Genomic DNA, 17,866 nt, shown 5'->3' with positions numbered 1-17,866 from the left:
GCAGGGGTGTGGCAGGGAGGCAGAGGAGGGCAGGGACATCTCCCTCCCTCCCAGCCCAAACTATGGCTTTGTTATCCTGTTGCCACTGGCGCAGGAGTAGCGTGGCCCCTCTCGACCCCTCACTCTGGGCCTGTGCGCTACACTGTAGAAGGAGACAAAGAGCAAGTCCCCTGGGAAGGAAGAGGCTGCTCAGGGACCTGCTTGAGGCTCCTCTGTGCCTGGCCCCTGGCCAGACTTCAGGGGAGCTCTGACCCCCCATTCCTGCTCTCCCTCAACTCCTCCCAGCAATAGGTCTTCTCAGGTGATACCCATCACTCAAAAATGGACCCGCAGCACGTCCTGGCTGGCGACTGGCCGCTGGCAGGCTGAACACGTCATGGGCAGGGCACGCTGCTTCTCCCCCAGGCAGGGTCGGCACAGAAGATGGCCACAGGGAAGCTGGTACACAGGCTCCTTTTTGAAGTAGGGAGAAAACAGTCTTTTGCAGGAGGCACACTCGGGGCCCAGGATGCTCCCAGGCTGCTCTGGTAATCAGGGAAGAAAAGAGGCCAGGGTTAGGGAATGCGGCCCCCCTGCTCCAGGCTTCACACTGGAGGCAAGCAACCGCCCGGAGTGGGACAGAAGCCGCCTCTCCCTCTCACTCTCACCCTCCCGCCCCAGGCTGCCTCTGGCTGGTGTGGGAAGAGAGGATAACAGGGAGCCTCTTCCTGACTGACCGAATCTCGGGGCTCCTATAAATGGCTTCTGAGCACAACTGGGTAACAGCAGTCCCTCCTCCCAGCCTCCCAGCAAGATTTACTTCCCCACCGGAACAGGCCACCAAGGCCAGAACCAGGCACAAGTTCACCACAGGACCCTTAATAAACTGCAAGGAAGGCATGATGTGATAAACAAAAGTAAGAGCAGAAAATGGTCAAGGGGTGGGGAGGGAGGTCAGCAGAGGGGCAGGGCTGAGGTCTGTCTGTAGCACACCTGCCTGCTGGGCCTGGGGCCCACTTATCTTCAGTCCTGCAGCCCGCAGCTCTCCTCCCCGTGACCATCAATCCCCGTGCCACGCTGGCCCCTTGGGCAGGCGCGTTCTCCTTCCATGCTACCCGAAGGGCCTCCTGAATGAGGACCACAGTCCTGCCACCCCCACCCCCGCCCCCACGAAGCTGTACCCGCTGCTCTTCCTTCTCTCCTGGTCCTGACCTACGGAGGCTGCTCTTTCTCCCAGGCACACCCCGCTGGAGAGGGCAAGGATGGCCTCCTTGGGGACAAACCACAAAAGGGCCAGTAAGTTACCACTGTTCTTTTCTAAGATAAAGATAAAAATGTTGCTAGGAAGGAATGAAGATGACACATAACCCCAAACCCCCGTCACACGTGCCTAAGTCCCTAGGTGTCAGACAGGAAGCAGACTAGATCAGAAACAGGAAACAAGAAAGGAGACCAGTTCACAGAAATACTATGAGCGGACAAAGAAAGCCTTTAGGGTAGAGTTAAACTTGAAGAGAGCCCCTCTGCTCCCCTGGAGAAGGAAAGAAACCAGGTCCTCCCCAGGACTGGGCGGGGCGCTAAGGAGGCTGGACGAGGGTCACAGAGTCAGATGGCAGGGCCCAGCATCCTGTCCGAGAGCTCCAAGGAGAGGGAGGGCCCATGTTACCCGAGCTGGTGCCTGGCCTCCAGGAAGTGCTGCTCCCTTTTGTACTGGGGTGCTGGAGTTGCCCCCTAGTCAGCCGAGCTGTGAAGGAGGGCATGGAGCCAAGGGTCGACGTCAAGGCAATTTCTAAGCTTTGTGACAGCTTCTGCTCATGGGACACTGGACCTGTCAAGAGATGCACAGAGCACGATATCCAGAGAAATTTAGCAAAAAAACCAGACCAAACTACAAGTCCTCTGAGGAGCACAAAACAGCACTTTCAAGTTCAAACAGACACAAATGTAAAGCAATTTCTCCATGTAAAACCAGGAGCAAATGCCCTGGGGACTCTGGCGGTTCCCACCCATCCCGTATCACTGCCAGGGTTCCCGGGCTCCGCGCCAGTTTTCTTCTTCCTGAACAAAGTACTGGGCAGGCACGAGCCACCTCGTGGCTCATCTGCAGACCTGCACCCTTTCCCAAGACCTCCCTGCTCACTGCCAAGGAAATTGACAGACAAGCAAATGCCCAGCTTCGCACCATGCTCCCTGCCTAGTCCCTCCCCAGCAGCTGCCTTGGTCTGCTTTCTCCCCATATCCTTCTTCCTGGGGCCCCACCACTTTGCAGGGCCACTGGCCTGCACTCTAGGGGTGTGTATCTTTTCTCTCCTAGAAGGTAAAGCAGAGCAACTGTTACCTAGTAGAATAATGAACACCATACCTCGGTCTCCCCCAAGATCTAGGCGCTAGGGGCCTGCTGTGTGTGGCCCACTGAGAGCAAAGCTGTGGATGAGAGTAAAGGGAACCACCCAAGCAAGGACCCAGAGACCTGACCGTGGCAGGGTTTGCCTCTAAGAGGGGAGCAGAACATTTTATCTATAGTTTGGAGACTAGGATGTCAGCTTGGGGTCTTGACATGGTGCTGCGTGGTGCTGTGTCATAACAAACATGGGGAGGTCAACACCACTAGAGACCTCCACAGACTCCAGGGCTAAGGACTTTCCTCCTCATCTCCCTGCAGCTCAGACGCTTCCAGGAATTTCTGGAGGTCATGTTAACGAATTTATGCTCAAAACCAGAGAATTCACAGATATAATGCTTAAGTATATTATTTACACAGGGTTTTTAGAGTAAGAAATGAAATTAAAAGAATGATAAAACCTAAAGAGACTAATTTTCATAAGGAAAAAGCTGTCAAAGTGCTAGCTCCAAAAGCACAAGGGTGAACATTTTACCAAACGTGAACCAAGTAGCACGTTAAAGATGCATGACCAAACGGGGCTGGTTCCAGGAATGTGGCAATGGTCCAACATCAAGAAGTCTATAAATGTACTTTTTCACATTAAAAGATCTAAGGATGTAAAATCACGTTATCTCCATTAACACAAAGAAGGAACTGGACAAAATTCAACCACCAATCTTGGACAATAAAACTGAATAAAACAGGAACTCAGAGTGTGGAAGGAGAGCTGAAGCAGCTCCCAGTGAATGCCACCTCCTAATCTAGTATTTGTGCCCCTGGGTATCCCATCCCCTTGAGTGTGGCCGGACCTAGTGACTTGCGTCTAACAAAGTGAATACAGTAAAAGTGATGGGATGTTATAAAAAAAAAAAAAAAAAAAAATCAAAAAAAAAAAAAAAAGAATAGGATTAACTTAACTCTTTGCAGCTGGGGTCCAATAGCAAAAAAAAAAAAAAAAAAAGTGATGGGATGTCACTTCCATGAGGTTACAAGTCTGTGACTTGTACCATGTTTGCATTCTCTGGGTGCACCGCTACCAGGTCGTATGCGGCCCTTGAGAGGCCCATGTGGCAAGGACTGAACCCTGCAACAACCACATGCATGAGCTTCGATGTGAATCCTTCCCCAGTCAAGGCCTGAGACTTCTGCAGCCCTGCCAACACTGATAGCAGCCTTGGAAGACCCTGAAGCAGATGATCAGGCAAGTCATGCATGGATTCCTGACTGCTGAAGCTATGAGATAAGGTGATGCTTCAAGCCAGTTCAGTGTTGGAATAGTTTAAAGTGGCAAAGCATAAAGCAAAGGGCAACAGTGCCAAGTGCTACCTGAGAGGGTAGGAATGACAAGAGGCGTGGACTCAGATGGTGGTGGTTACCTGTTGAGCAGTCCATGTGTGTCAGACCAAGTTCACTGGCAGTTTTCATTTTCTTAGCAGTGTGCTCTGAGGTAGTGGGTGAGACCAGAAGGCTTGTTGTAGAAAAACAGGAAGCATTTATACCAAGGCTGCTGTCTGGGGCATGTTCAGCCTGCTCCATCTTCCTTTTCCGAGAAGGCAGAACAATGGCAGAAGGAGTCACTGCCAGTGCAGTCTGTGTTCTCCCAAGCAGATGGCAGCCGGGGATGGAGTGCTGCAACAGGAAGTGGTCAATCCGGGCCTTCAGGGAGGGATGAGGCAGGGGCTGAGACTGTGGAGTAAAGGCCACCCCTGTGAAAGGGTCACTGGGCACTCGGCCCCAAGTGGCTTCACTGCGATTACACTTCTCCAGCGTGCTCTGGTCGATGACCTTGCCTGAGGGCAGCAGCATGGGGCAAGGCATGATCTCCAGGGTGATGGGATCCAGGAACTCCTCAGGTACATCCCGAATTACCTCAGTCAGCTCGTGTAAGCTGGAGAGGTCCTGCTGGTCCTCCGACTGGTCCCCTGGATCACAGTCACTCTCCATGGGCAAGGCTGGGGCCTGCAGGGCCAAGTCCTGAGGGAGGCTCTCTGAGGCAACCAGCAGGACGCTGTCTATCACCTCCTGAGAGCAGGTTTTGGCCGGCTGACCCCACACTTCCAACCGCCTGATGCAAGGGATGCCACTGCCTGTCACGTGGGTGATACATATCTTGAGATGGGCCACAAAGCTAAGAGAAAGAGCCCCTTTATTCCAGAGTTCTTGAGTCACAACAGCAGGGGAGGGGAGTGTGGCTTCCAATGGGCCAAAAGGAGGCCTGGCCTTGAAACCCCTGTGGCTAAACACCACTTGGCTTTGATTTTTTAACAAGACTTTGCCTACCAAAGTGAAGGCCTCCTTGTCTGGGATGGATGGCTCAGCTGGGCATGGAAACTCAGGGGTATTCCAAGATGCCCTGCTGGATGAGGCAGACGTGTACATTTCCACGCCAGTGACATTCTGGCCTACCCCTGCTGTAAGATCTATGTTAATCCTACAGATTTCCACGTTGAAGGGAAAGGAAACTGTCACATAGACTGGTGGCTTAATGAAATACTCTGTCCTAAAACCACGACTTCTCTTTGTGAGATCCTCTGAGATGAGATTTTCAACTTCGTAACCATCAGCTGATATCTAAATTTAATGACAAATATGAGAAAACGGATTTGATGAGATCCAAAAGAAGACAATCAGTTCTCAAGAACCCACTTCTCATTTCAAATTTCCATGATCACATTGAATTCTCCTGGGTCTTTTTGCAGGCACCCAAGATCACATCAGGCCAAGGGGAACTGTACTTCCAAGTACTGACCATCCTTAAAAAACACGAGCAACAAAACTCTACCAAACTCAAGCAAAAATCCCGTCAAAATAACATTTGTGTGAAAAGGGGCAGATACACTACTGGTTTTATATTTCAGGAGATGAAAACATGCAGATCTAGGGGAAAACAAAGACTTTCATTAAAATTCTCAATTTGGTATTTTTGCCCCACTAACTGTACCAGTTTCCCTAGGAAGGCATAACAAACAAGCTTCCTAAAAATCTATGAGTGATCAAACTTGGTAAAAACAATGTACACTGGAAAAAAGTCACAAAATACTGGGAAATTTAATAGTGATATGCTTGGGCAGAGGGACCCCCAAGCAGGGTCAGACTGTTAGTTGGTCCCCCCCCCTTTTTTTAAAGATTTATTTTTATTTATTTATACAAGCACTGGGTACAGTCAGAAGTGCGGGAGGGTGAGAGAATTCACCAGAGCCAGAGTGGGGAGCAGAGCAGGCAGAAGGACTGAAGTACACTGCTGAGGGGAGCAGCGGGCGGCATGAGAGGTCTGCGTGCCATGTGGGACCCTCCTCCGGTGGCCAGGGAGCAGCCAGGGATCGGGGATCGAACCGACGCTGCAGAGGCTGCGGGCAGCCTCGCAACCCAGTGCTCAACCGCTGCGCCACCGGGGAGGCCTGGTCCCCTTTTAATATTTCTAATATTTGTTACAATCAATGGAAATTTTATGCTATCTCTGTGCAAAGGAGTCAGCTTAGCAATGCGGGAAGCTGAGATAGTACTCTGTATGCAGAAACTCCAATTAGGGGAGTGGTTCAACAAACTCCTTGGAGTTTCTCTACTCCCTGCCTTTTTATAAAAGGGGAGGCAGCTTAACGTACATAAAGAAAAAGGAATCCAAATAACAGATAGAAGCCATTATTTCTAGCATTAGAAATTAGCAAGATCTGGGGAAAAGAGTATTTCTATCTTCACCACGACTTTGAGAGGAAATGAAATTTATCAGAGGAAGAACACAATGAATATGACACTCTACAAAATGAGTGACAGGTCCTCCGGAATGGTGCTGTGTGACTCTATAGGTGCAACCTGCCCCATACCTAAATCCCATCTGGTGGCATCAAAAATGAGAAGGCACATTAAACCCGACAAGGCAGCAAATGGAGAAAGCATGAAAGATGTCATCTATTTATATGCATATACTTGTTTTCTTTACCTTGTTGCAGTAAATTCTCGGTCTGAATTGTGGGAGGCAAAGATTTATTACCATCTTTGTGGCCGAAAGGATAGCTTCCCAACATCAGAAATAGCCTTAAATAAAAAATAAAATTTGATATTAGACAAGTTAAAGTTCAATTCTAAACTTTTAAGAGTTGATTCCCAAGCAAGGAGGATCAAACAGGACAGCAACAAAAGCTGTAACACATACAGATTCTCGTGGGCTGACTCACTCTCTGGACCCTACTCGTGATGCTAGGAAATGGCCTACTGCAAACTGAGAAGCTGGCACTCTGGAGCCAAGGGCCCGTCAGCTCTGCAAGGGCCTCCCCACAGGTAACGGAGGTCAAAAGTAGCTGAGCTCAGACAAAAAACAGGACTATTTATCTAGAGGGCTTAGAATGAAAAGGGTCACTGGAAATCTTCAGTGGTTTTAAGGAATCTTTGTCACTTTCAAGGTAATTACATTTTCTTATTAAAATGAAAGCAATTACAAGAGTCAATACAAAGCCTTAGGGTTGGAAAGTACCATACAAGAACATCTAACCAAGCCTTTTTCTTTCCTTTTTTATAAACAAACAACCTTTCTAGTGAGCCACGTCCAGGACTGGGAATGGGTAAAGGTGGTTAATGGTACATATTTCTAGCCGAAAGAGGAATCCAAGTTGCGGGCCATAAAATATGACATGGTGACTGCTGTGAATACTGTAATGTGTATCTGAAAGTTGCTCAGAGATTTTGGAAGGTTTCCATCACACAAAAAATGTCTGACTATGTGAGGTGATGGATGCTATCTCGACTTACTGTGGTAAGTAGATTACTTCGTAATACACACATTATGTCAAATCAGAGTATTCTATGTCAAATGCATCTCAATAAAATTGGAAGGAAAAGACGGTCAGTGTCCAACAGATTCTGGTACTCTAGACAAGTAGGGCAACACTAGAAAGACCCCTTCATTGCCAGGCCTCTCCAGCACATTTGAACTCCTTGCTTGAGGGCAGACATCTATTCTATGCTTTTCCATCTGACAGGCAAGGACATGAAAAACTGCCAGCCACCCTCTGGGGTCATTGTGTTGTCAGGATCAGTAGGTACCCTTTGCAGAGGCCAGGTGCACTGGGCACCCCACAACATTTTAGTGGGTAAAATGCAGAGTGAAGATCTGCCTTGGGACCTTTAAATGTTTGCATCTCAGCACACAAAGAGTACAAGCCAGAGTCCCTCACTCTGGTTACAGCTAACACAAAGTATTATTCTAAGATGGCTTTAATATATGCTGATTTTTCTTGAAAGGTAGCTTCCGTGTAAATCATAGGAAGATCATACTTTTGTTTTGCTGGGATCTTTACCAAGAGGCTTTTATCATTTTTAAAAACTACATCACTGACAGTCTACATTTGTATAGCAGCTGATATGCCAGGTGATTCTATATGTTGGTAAGAGCTTCTGATTACTTCTTTGTACTTCTAGTATGGTCATATCCAAAATTTACATGAGAGCAAATTTTATTATCACACTTTAAAATTTCTCCTTTCAGGCCTCCCCTGGTGGCTCAGTGGTTGAGCGCCAGGCTGCAAGGCTACCCGCAGCCTCTGCAGCGTGGTTCAATCCCCAGCCACCGGCAAGGGTCCCACATGGCGCGCAGACCTCTCCTGCTGCGCCTGCTGCTCCCGTCAGCAGTGTACTTTGGTCCTTCTGCCTGTTCTGCTCCCCGCTCTGGCTCTGGTGAATTCTCTCACCCTCCCGCGCTTCTGACTGTACCCAGTGCTTGTATAAATAAATAAATAAATCTAGAGCCTAAATATATATATATATATATATATATATAATTTCTCCTTTCTATTACTGGTAAGGCATTTGTGTGTATTTATGTATGGGTGTAAGGATGACTATATGCGCATGTACCTATACACACACGCAAACATATTATGTTGTTTTTTAAAAAATGTCAGTTGTATGGTTTTTGGTTTTTGTTTTTCAATTTATTTATTTATACAAGCACTGGGTACAGTCAGAAGTGCGGGAGGGTGAGAGAATTCACCAGAGCCAGAGCGGGGAACAGAACAGGCAGAATGACCGAAATACACTGCTGAGGGGAGCAGCGGGTGGCAGGAGAGGTCTGCGCGCCATGTGGGACCCTTGGTGGTGGCCAGGGATCGACCTGCGCTGCAGAGGCTGGGGGAAGCTTCGCAGCCCAGCGCTCAACCACTGTACCACCAGGGGAGGCCTGGTTATATGTTTTTTTTTAAAGACTTAGCTGCTCTTTTTTTTTTTTTAAGATTTATTTATTTATGCATACAAGAGCTGGGGTACAGACCAGAGGTGTTGGGGTGGGGGTGAGAGAATTCACCAGAGACAGAGTGAGGAACAGAACAGGCAGATCTACTGAAGTACACTGCTGAGGGGAGCAGCGGGCAAGTCAGGTAAGGTCTGCTGCGCCATGTGGTTTGCTCCCTGGCCGGCCAGGGATCGAACTCGTGCTGCAGAGGCTGCAGATTGCTTCATAGTGTGGTGCTTAACCCCTCGCACCACCAGGGAGGCCCTGTATTTTTTTTTTAAAAGATTGTATTTATTTTTGTGAACTGGGGTGTACGCCAGAGCTGCAGGAGGTGAGAGGATTCACCAGAGACAGTGGGGAGCAGAACAGGCAGATCTACTGCTATGGGAAGCAGAAGGCAAGACAGGAGAGGTCTGCTGTGTTGTATGTGGGTTGGTTAGCTCCGTGGCCGGGGATTGAACTCAGGCCATCGCAGTGATAGCACTGAGACTTAACCCCTAGGCCACTAGGGACATCCTATCTTTAACTTTAAATTCAGGGTACCAGAAGGAACATTACAACATATTATTAAAAAAGGGAGATAAATCTGATGGAGGTAGAGAATTCTTATGCTAAAATCTCCTGTTTTTTTGTAACCTGTTGAAACTCCTAGTGTTTTTCCCTTTTTTTGAGGACTACAAGTCCTATCTTTGCCAGAACATTCTAGAATCTTTCTTGAAAGATTTCTATAAACATGGACTAGTTTATATAAGTCCTTTTTTTTTTTTAATTGTTATGAACAATGTCTCCAGGTTTTTGACACTTTTCTTATTTGCCGCAAAAATACAAAAATGAGGGCTTGAAGAACAGTATCTGCAAGTATTCTCAGGGCACTTCTAGATACTTCCTCTTGACCAGGAAACCAGAAGACACTAGAGCAGCATTTCTTTCAATTCTCCTGCCCAATTAGGACAGTGACTTCTTGTTAAGTTTTTGCTTTATTTTAAATACAAAAATACAGCTATTAACTTTGACTGGATATGGAAGTACTAAAAAGACAAAAAAAATAGGGCATACTAGGTGGTGCAAGGGTTAAGTCTCAGCAATATCACCTCTACGGCCTGAGTTTGATCCCTGGCCAGGGAGCTAACCCACTGTGGGGTAAGGTAAAAAGTATCAGACTTTTCTGCCCTCCTGCCATTAGGATAGATGACGGAACCCTGCGGTCCTGAATGCATGCCTGATGGTGGGCACCTGGAGTAGGGTATGGACATAGGTAGATGGGATTCGACTGGGCTTTTAAGGGCGGCATCACGGGGACACTAGCAGAAGCCGAGAGAGAAGCAAGAGAAGCAGAAGCTGAGAGAAGGCTGGAGAGCCCAGAGTGAAGACCTGCTGAGGTCTCTGATTCCTCCTTTACCCAGTCTGCTGGATCATAGAAAACCGGCTCAATGGCCTATCCTGCCCCTACACCCACACATGGCACAGCAGACTTCTCCTGTCGCACCTGCTGCTCCCCTCAGCAGTGTATTTCAGTAAATCCACCTGTTCTGCTCCGTACTCTATTTCTGGTAAATCCTCTCACCACCTACATCCCAGCTCTTCTACAGAAACAAACAAATAAATAGAGCATTTCTCCTGGAAAAGCAAGCTAGAAAACAGACACATGACATTGACACAGATGGTGACAGAACAGATAAGAAAGTGAAGAACGGGTTGGCCTGGGGCAAAATGGTGAAGTCTCATGATTCTGGGGTTTGAGAGGGTTTTCTGTTTACTACCACAAGCAGTTCTCTCCTCCCCTCTTTTATTTATTTACATTTTTTTAAAGATTTATTTACGTATACAAGAACTGGGGTACAGGCCAGAGGTGTGGAGGATGAGAGGATTCACCAGAGACAGAGTGGGGAACAGAACAGGCAGACTGACCGAGGTACACTGCTAAGGGGAGCAGCGGGCGCGACAAGAGAGGTCTGCTGCGCCATGTGGGTTGCTCCCTGGCCGGGAATCGAATTCGTGCTGCAGTGGCTGTGGAGATCTTCATAGGTTGCATCTTACCTCTTAAGCCACCAGGGAGGCCCTATTTATTTACATTTTAAAAGGATAAGTTTATTAGGAAAAAGAATGAAAAAGAGAAGCACCTGCATAGTCACAGATGGGCAGGAGAGCTGCCTTTCCTCCCCTTTTTGCCCTGATTAAGAAGAAATTTTGGTAAGAAAAAACAAGAGATAAAAACTTGGTTACAAAAAGGTCTAATCCGGGCCTCCCCGGTGGCGCAGCGGTTGAGCACTGGGTTGCGAAGCTTCCCGCAGCCTCTGCAGCGCCGGTTCCATCCCCGGCTGCTCCCCGGCCACCGGAGGAGCGTCCCACATGGCGCGCAGACCTCTCCTGCCGCCCGCTGCTCCCCTCAGCAGTGTACTTCGGTCCTTCTGCCTGCTCTGCTCCCCGCTCTGGCTCTGGTGAATTCTCTCACCCTCCTGCTCTTCTGACTGTACCCAGTGCTTGTATAAATAAATAAATAAATCTAAAAAAAAAAAACAAAACCAAAAAGGTCTAATCCCCCTTTTAAGGGAAAAATACAATTCTGGCAGAGGAAATAATGCCAACTTCTTGAAGTGCTGATATGGTTTCCCAGAAGGAGGCACTGATTTTGCAAACATTTCCATTCTTCCTATCTCCTTATCTTCTTGGACATTTCACCCTGTGATCTTTCAACTGATTCATTCTTGTCATGGGGCAACCAGGTGCAGGGTGGGCAGAGGAGCTGGAAGGCTGGCAGCAACCAAAACCCCCAACACCCAGCGAATGTTTATGCTTTTTCTCTGGGCTCTCTCTGGCGCTCTCTCATGGCCTCACCTCTTTTGTAGTCACTAGTCCTCTCACCATCCTTATAGCACTAGACTCTAGGCCCGGGTGTGCACACTTAGGCATGCGCCAGTGTCCACAATCAAGCGCACCCACGCCCTGCACCCACGCTCCCACAATCAAGGCCACAGGTGAAAGCCACAAGGCTTTCACAAAGGCTAGTGGTGTAAAAAGCCTGATTAAATCACTTACCCTACAATTCTACATACCATGAAGTTTATTTCTCTGAGAACCAACATTTCAGGACCAGAGAATGTTGGGTAGGTGTATTCTTGGAGCTATGAAAACCTTCTCTGTGAGGTATGAAGTCAAATGGAAAAATCTTCAAAACCTGAGTACAGTAAGAAATGGTGGCAAGAGAGTGAGTTGTCCAGAAGTGACCACCTTCAGGACAACTGCCCTTAGCCTTTAACCTCTGGTTCAGTTATCACCAGACACCTTCTTCAGTGGTTGGACTCAGAAATAACCAGAATATAAAGGGGAAGGATGACCCAAGAGCTTTCAAACTTTTGCTATCATTAAACTTTTAAAAATTCATCACAGGTCTCCCTGGTGGTGCAGGGGGTTGAGCGCAGCGCTGTGAAGCTATCCACAGCCTCTGCAGCGTGGGTTCAATTCCCAGACGGCCAGGGAGATTCCCACATGGCGCAGTAGACCTCTCCTGTTGTGCCCGCTGCTCCCCTCTTCAGTGCTTTGGGTCTGTCTGCCTATCCTGCTCCCCACTCTGTCTCTGGTGAATCCTCTCACCATCCCACGCCTCTGGCCTATAACCCAGCTATTGTTTAAATAAAAAATAAATCTTAAAAAAAAAAAAATTCCACCACAGCTCCTTCTATCAATACAATAGTTTAAAAGGCTTTATCTGTACCGCGTCTCAGCAAACAGAGGGCTCACTCCTCTAGTGACTAGACAAGCACCAGCTGGTGGCAAAACCACAACTCTGGCCAGGGAGGCAAATATACAAAACGGTTTAGAGGAGGCCACCAGGGATTTTGATTTTATTCTTGCCAACTAGTTAGCTCTAAGTGGACACTAATAAACTTATTTTGCAGATTAAGAAACTGGGGCTCAAAGAGAGGTTAAGCTGAGAATCAGATTTCAAACTTATCTAAACCACTGTGATTACTGTCTACTTGGATATCATTTAACTTAAAGAATTTGCTGAGAAGTTATATAGCTCAAGTCAGATTTTCTGGGGTCTCCCTGGTGGCGCAAGGGGTTAAGTCTCAGCACTATCAAGCTATCGCCAGCCAGGGAGCTAACCCACATGGTGCAGCAGACCTCTTCTGTCTCGCCCACTGCTCCCCTTAGCAGCGTATTTCTGTAGATCTGCCTCTTCTGCTCCCCACTCTGTCTCTGGTGAATCCTCTCACCCCTTGCACCTCTGGCCTACACCCCAGATCTTGTATGCATAAATAAAAATATATCTTTAAAAAAAGTCATGTTCTAAGGATATCTTACTTTGTTGTTGTCAGGGTTCTTAAAAAAGAAAAAAGCAATCCTTTCAAACTTCAAATTAAGGCAGCTATGTTCTATCACAGAGAAATCTGGAAACCTTGACTGCCCTTCCCAACATGTGTCAGATCAATCCAAGCTGTTTTTTTGAGGAAAATCTTTAGGTAAATTAGTCTTCTATTCAAGCATCTTACCTCATGAGACTTTGCCAGTGTTTTCAGAGGTTGTTAATTTTGCTAGTTAATTTCACTATTAAAACAAAAGGACCTACAGCTGACCACAGTCTATCGCCTTGCTCTTTGTAACACCAAATTCTAATTTGAGAGAATACCTATGAAGACTGTTCAGTCTATCCACATTAAATTCTTTTTCATGCCAGCTTAAGTGGCACCTTTTGCATCTTGCCTGGCATCACTGGTGGCTGCTACAGTCATATCCCACACCATCTGACAGACTTCTTAGCAGTGTTGATCCTCAACTACAGGAAAAATAAACGTAACACAATTGATAAAAACTCGATGGCCAATCTGTGAAATTTACAGGACACTGGGGTGCCATGACACATCAGCTAGAACCACAATTTTAGTCTCTAAAATGTATTACCCACTAAGCTGCCCCGAGAGCAGTGTTCTGAGCCACCATGACTGACATTCGTCACTCCACAAGTACTCTTTACCTAACAGCTTGCTGGTTTTGTGTGACTTATCAGTACGGAAATTTCTAAGAACATGTTTGCTGTTCTTATTAGGCTGTCAAATGATCATGCTCTACTCTGCATGGTATCCTCTCAGAGACCCATGAGAAACTTCTCTTTGGTCTCATTATTAGTCACCTTAATATCTTATGGTGTGCTATGAATCATATAATTGATCATGATTCTTTTGCAGCTAGAAAGCTCAAAATAAAATCTGTAGGTCATCACTCAAATTTCTGTCTGAATTCACTTTATTTTTACGTCAGTGTGCATATTGTGAAAGCTACCTTAAAATCATTTTGAAACAGGATGGGGTATAAAAAAAAATAATACGCTTTTTGGTAGACATTTAGGTTGTTTATATTTTTTTTACTACTTAATACTAAGATATAAATCTTAAGTATATTTTTATCTTTAAATCTTAGTATAATTTTGACTTTTTTTCTTAAGGGGTCTTAAGAAAGCCTGTTAAGGCTGCTATTTATGAAAAAAAACCCTCTTATCCTGTTAGTTTTTCTAGCCAGTTATTGTTATATAAAGGAAAGCCTCCTATCTTGGTACCTTTGTTATGTACTCAGTTGTCTTACTGAACTCAGTGGTTTTAACAGATTTTCAGTTGGTCTGGAGGGGGTATTTCTACAATTTCAAAAATTAGCAGTCTTTCTCAAAATGGTAGTTCTTACCTCTGTTTCTCATCTTGCTACATTAAACTTGCAGAATTATATGAGTTGCTGTCAACAAATGATGGTGAGGATGTGGAGAAAAAGGAACTCTCCCACACTGCTGGTGGGAGTGCAAACTGGTCCAACCACTATGGAAAGCTGTGTGGAAGTTACTCAAACTACTGAAAATGGAGCTGCCCTATCACCCAGCAATTTCACTCCTAGGAATCTACCCAAAGGACACAAAAACATTAATTCAAAAGGACCCCTGCACCCCTATGTTTACTGCAGCACTATTTACAATAGGTAAGACATGAAAACAGCCCAAATATCCCAAAACAGATGAGTGGATCAAGATGTGGTGTGTATATACATACAATGGAATACTATTCAGCAATCAAAAAAGATAAACTCATGCCATTCACAGCAACATGTATGGAGCTAGAAGGGATCATGATCAGTGAAATAAGCCAGAGGAAAAAGAAAAATATCAGATGGTTTCATTTATAAGAGGAATATAGGGGAACTAAATAAGGGATCAGGGAAAAAATAAACAATAATAATTAAAAAATCAAAATTAGCAGGCAACCATAAATAAGACTTTCTACGAGGGAGAAGGAAGAAAAGGGATCAAAACAGGGGAGAGAAGGCACAAGGGACTACGGTGATGGGCCACAGGTGACTTGGTGGTAGAAATTTTAGAAGTAATACACAATAATGTAAAAGATATAAATAAAAATAGTAATAAAAAGAAAATGAAAGAGTTGCTGTGCTTGTTTCACACCTATTAGAAAATGCCTCCTGGGCCTCCCCTGGTGGCGCAGCGGTTAAGCGCTGGGCTGCGAAGCTGCCCACAGCCTCTACAGCGCCGGTTTGATCCCTGGCTGCCAGCGAGGGCCCCACATGGCATGCAGACCTCTCCTGCCATGCCCACTACTCCCCTCAGCAGTGTACTTCGGTCCTACCTGTTCTGCTCCCTGCTCTGGCTCTGGTGAATTCTCTGACCCTCCCGCGCTTCTGACTGTACCCAATGCTTGTATAAATAAATAAATAAATCTTTAAAAAAAAAAAAAAAAAAAGAAAACGCCTCCTAAGTGTTTAATATCTGAACATAACACTGATTATTAGATTGAAACAGTCCTTTGGGGCCTCCCTGGTGGCACAAGGGGTTAAGATGCAACCTATGAAGCTATTCGCAGCCACTGCAGCATGAGTTCAATCCCCGGCCAGGGAGGTGACCCACATGGAGCAGCACACCTCTCCTGTCTTACCCACTGCTCACTTAGCAATGTATTTCAGTCAATCCGCCAGTTCTGTTCCCCACTCTCTCTGGTGAATCCTCTCACCCCCCGCACCTCTGGCCTGTACCCCAGCTCTTGGATGTATAAATAAATAAATCTAGAGCTGGGGTATAGGCCAGAGGTGCGGGGGGTAAGAGGATTCACCAGAGACAGAGTGGGGAACAGAACAGGCAATTGACTGCAGCGGCTGCAGACAGCTTCACAGGTTACGCCTTAACCCTTGCACCAGCAGGGAGGCCCTAAATAAATTAATCTTTAAAAAAATAAATACATATACTAGGTGCAACATAAAATACATATATATATATATTTAAAGGCATATCCTGGACTTCTATTTTATTTTTTTAAGATTTATTTATTTATACACGCACTGCGTACAGTCAGACGCGCGGAAGGGTGAGAGAATTCACCAGAGCCAGAGCAGGGAGCAGAGCAGGCAGAAGGACCGAAGTACACTGCTGAGGGGAGCAACAGGCGGCAGGAGAGGTCTGCGCGCCATGCGGGACCCTCCTCCGGTGGCCAGGGAGCAGCCGGGGATCGAACTGGCGCTGCAGAGGCCGCGGGCAGCCCAGCAACCCAGCGCTCAACCGCTGCGCCACTGGGGAGGTCCTATTTCTTATTGTGACTCTTAATTAAAAAAAAAAAAGAAAGAAAAACACTGGTGAAAAGTATATTAGAAGTCAGAGACAGGGCCTCCCCGGTGGCGCAGCGGTTGAGCACTGGGTTGCAAAGCTGCCCACAGCCTCTGCAGCGCCGGTTCAATCCCGGCTGCCGGTGAGGGTCCCACATGGCTCACAGACCTCTCCTGCCGCCCACTGCTCCCCTCAGCAGTGTATTTCGTCAGTCTGCCTATTCTGTTCCCCGCTCTGGTGAATTCTCCCACTCTCCCACACTTCTGACTGTACCCAGTGCTTGTATAAATAAATAAATAAATAAATAAATGAAAAATTAATTAATTAATTAAAAAAAAAGAAGTCAGAGACAAATTCATAGGAGTAAGGTTTGAACTGAAACAAGGAAGATACGAGCCTGACCTTATGGGCAACTCTGCAGAGACAGACACTACATACCAGTAATACAACAGGAGACAGGGGCTTGACTACAGGTGCCAAGAGGCAGGAACAGGAACACAGGAGAAGGGCACTAAGAAGCATAGCGTGATGCAGGTTCAGGAAATGCTGAATATGCCTCTCAGCTGGCAGGGGTTAGAGGAGGTAGGGCTGGAAAGGCAGATGGAGTCAGATGGGGAAGGCCCTCAATGTCATGCTTAGGGGCTTCAGACTATACCTGGTGGACCAAGGCAGTGATTTTCCAAATTGCAGATCAAGAATCAAGAACTCACATTATTGAGTCATAACCAGCATTTTTTTTTTTTTTTAATTAAGTAGAAGAGGGCCTCCCTGGTGGCACAGACAGTTGAGTGCAGCGCTGTGAGGCTGTCTGCAGCCTCTGCAGCACGGGTTCGATCCCAGCCGGCTGGCAAGAATCCCACATGGCACAAGAGACCTCTTCTGTCTCTCCCACTGCTCCCCTCAGCAGTGTGTTTCAGTTGGTCTGCCTGTTCTGTTCCCCGCTCTGTCTCTGGTGAGTCCTCTTACCCTCCGGCACATCTGGACTGTACCCCGGTTCTTGTATAAATAGATAAATCTTTAAAAAAAAAAATTTAGAAGAGAAAGAAAATGCCAGTGTGTGTCACATGGAGAACGAGTTGTATTTTGTGGAACTTTTGTTTCAGTTATTTTTATGCACATATAAACAAATATGTTACATACATATATAGTAACCTCGTCCCACCTCCCCAGAATATATATGTTATTTCAGGGTTTTGATGTAAAAGGCATTTCTTACTAAGGAGTATAGTAAAAAAAAAAATTTTTTTTTTTGAAAGCCTCTGGTTAGGGGGAAGTCACAGAAGGCTTATAACAAGGGAAAGAAATGACATTAATGAAAAGTCTGCCATTAACCTCCTGGATGTCAACAGCAATTCTGAACCACTTAGAGGCAATTCACCTTTCAAGAGGTTTCCCTTTCCTCTGGCTGACATCTTCTCACTGTCTTTTCTGTACTACATGAGAGGCTATCTCTGCAAATGGCTTCCTGAAGACATAAAAAATGAGTATGAAAGTACAAACTACTTAGACATAATTGGCAGTCTCCATTTTTCTTTTGACATTTTTTTTAGGGAAGTTTTCTCTAAAAAAGGAAGGAGGAAAATGAACTCTGTATAACGTATTACTGAGCATTTCACAAGGTTTTCAAAACTACCCTCTAAGAAGTCTATTTTAAAAATTTTTAATTAAACTTTTGGTTAAGATAATTGCAGATCAA

General features: G+C 46.1%; 1 protein-coding gene across 3 annotated transcripts; it reads right to left on the bottom strand.

The window, feature by feature from the left end:
- Nucleotides 1-217: 217 nt before the first annotated feature.
- UBOX5 (U-box domain containing 5) lies at nucleotides 218-6,353 on the bottom strand (the record flags this gene model as incomplete). 3 transcript variants are annotated; one of them, XM_084248047.1, is made up of 4 exons in its annotated part: nucleotides 218-524; nucleotides 1,646-1,807; nucleotides 3,739-4,933; nucleotides 6,300-6,353. In XM_084248047.1, the coding sequence occupies 4 exons, from the start codon at nucleotides 6,351-6,353 to the stop codon at nucleotides 316-318; spliced, it is 1,620 nt and encodes a 539-aa protein (XP_084104173.1). In that variant the 3' UTR covers nucleotides 218-315. The 3 variants fall into 3 exon arrangements, with proteins under 3 accessions (XP_084104173.1, XP_084104172.1, XP_084104174.1); XM_084248046.1 differs by having other exon boundaries at nucleotides 218-519; XM_084248048.1 differs by lacking the exon at nucleotides 1,646-1,807.
- Nucleotides 6,354-17,866: the final 11,513 nt, after the last annotated feature.

This window comes from Talpa europaea, assembly GCF_964194135.1.
Source record: "Talpa europaea genome assembly, chromosome: 11".
In the NCBI taxonomy this organism is placed as follows: Eukaryota; Metazoa; Chordata; class Mammalia; order Eulipotyphla; family Talpidae; genus Talpa; species Talpa europaea.
Note: the sequence above shows the minus strand (reverse complement) of the source record. Positions and strands in the feature narration are given on the sequence as shown.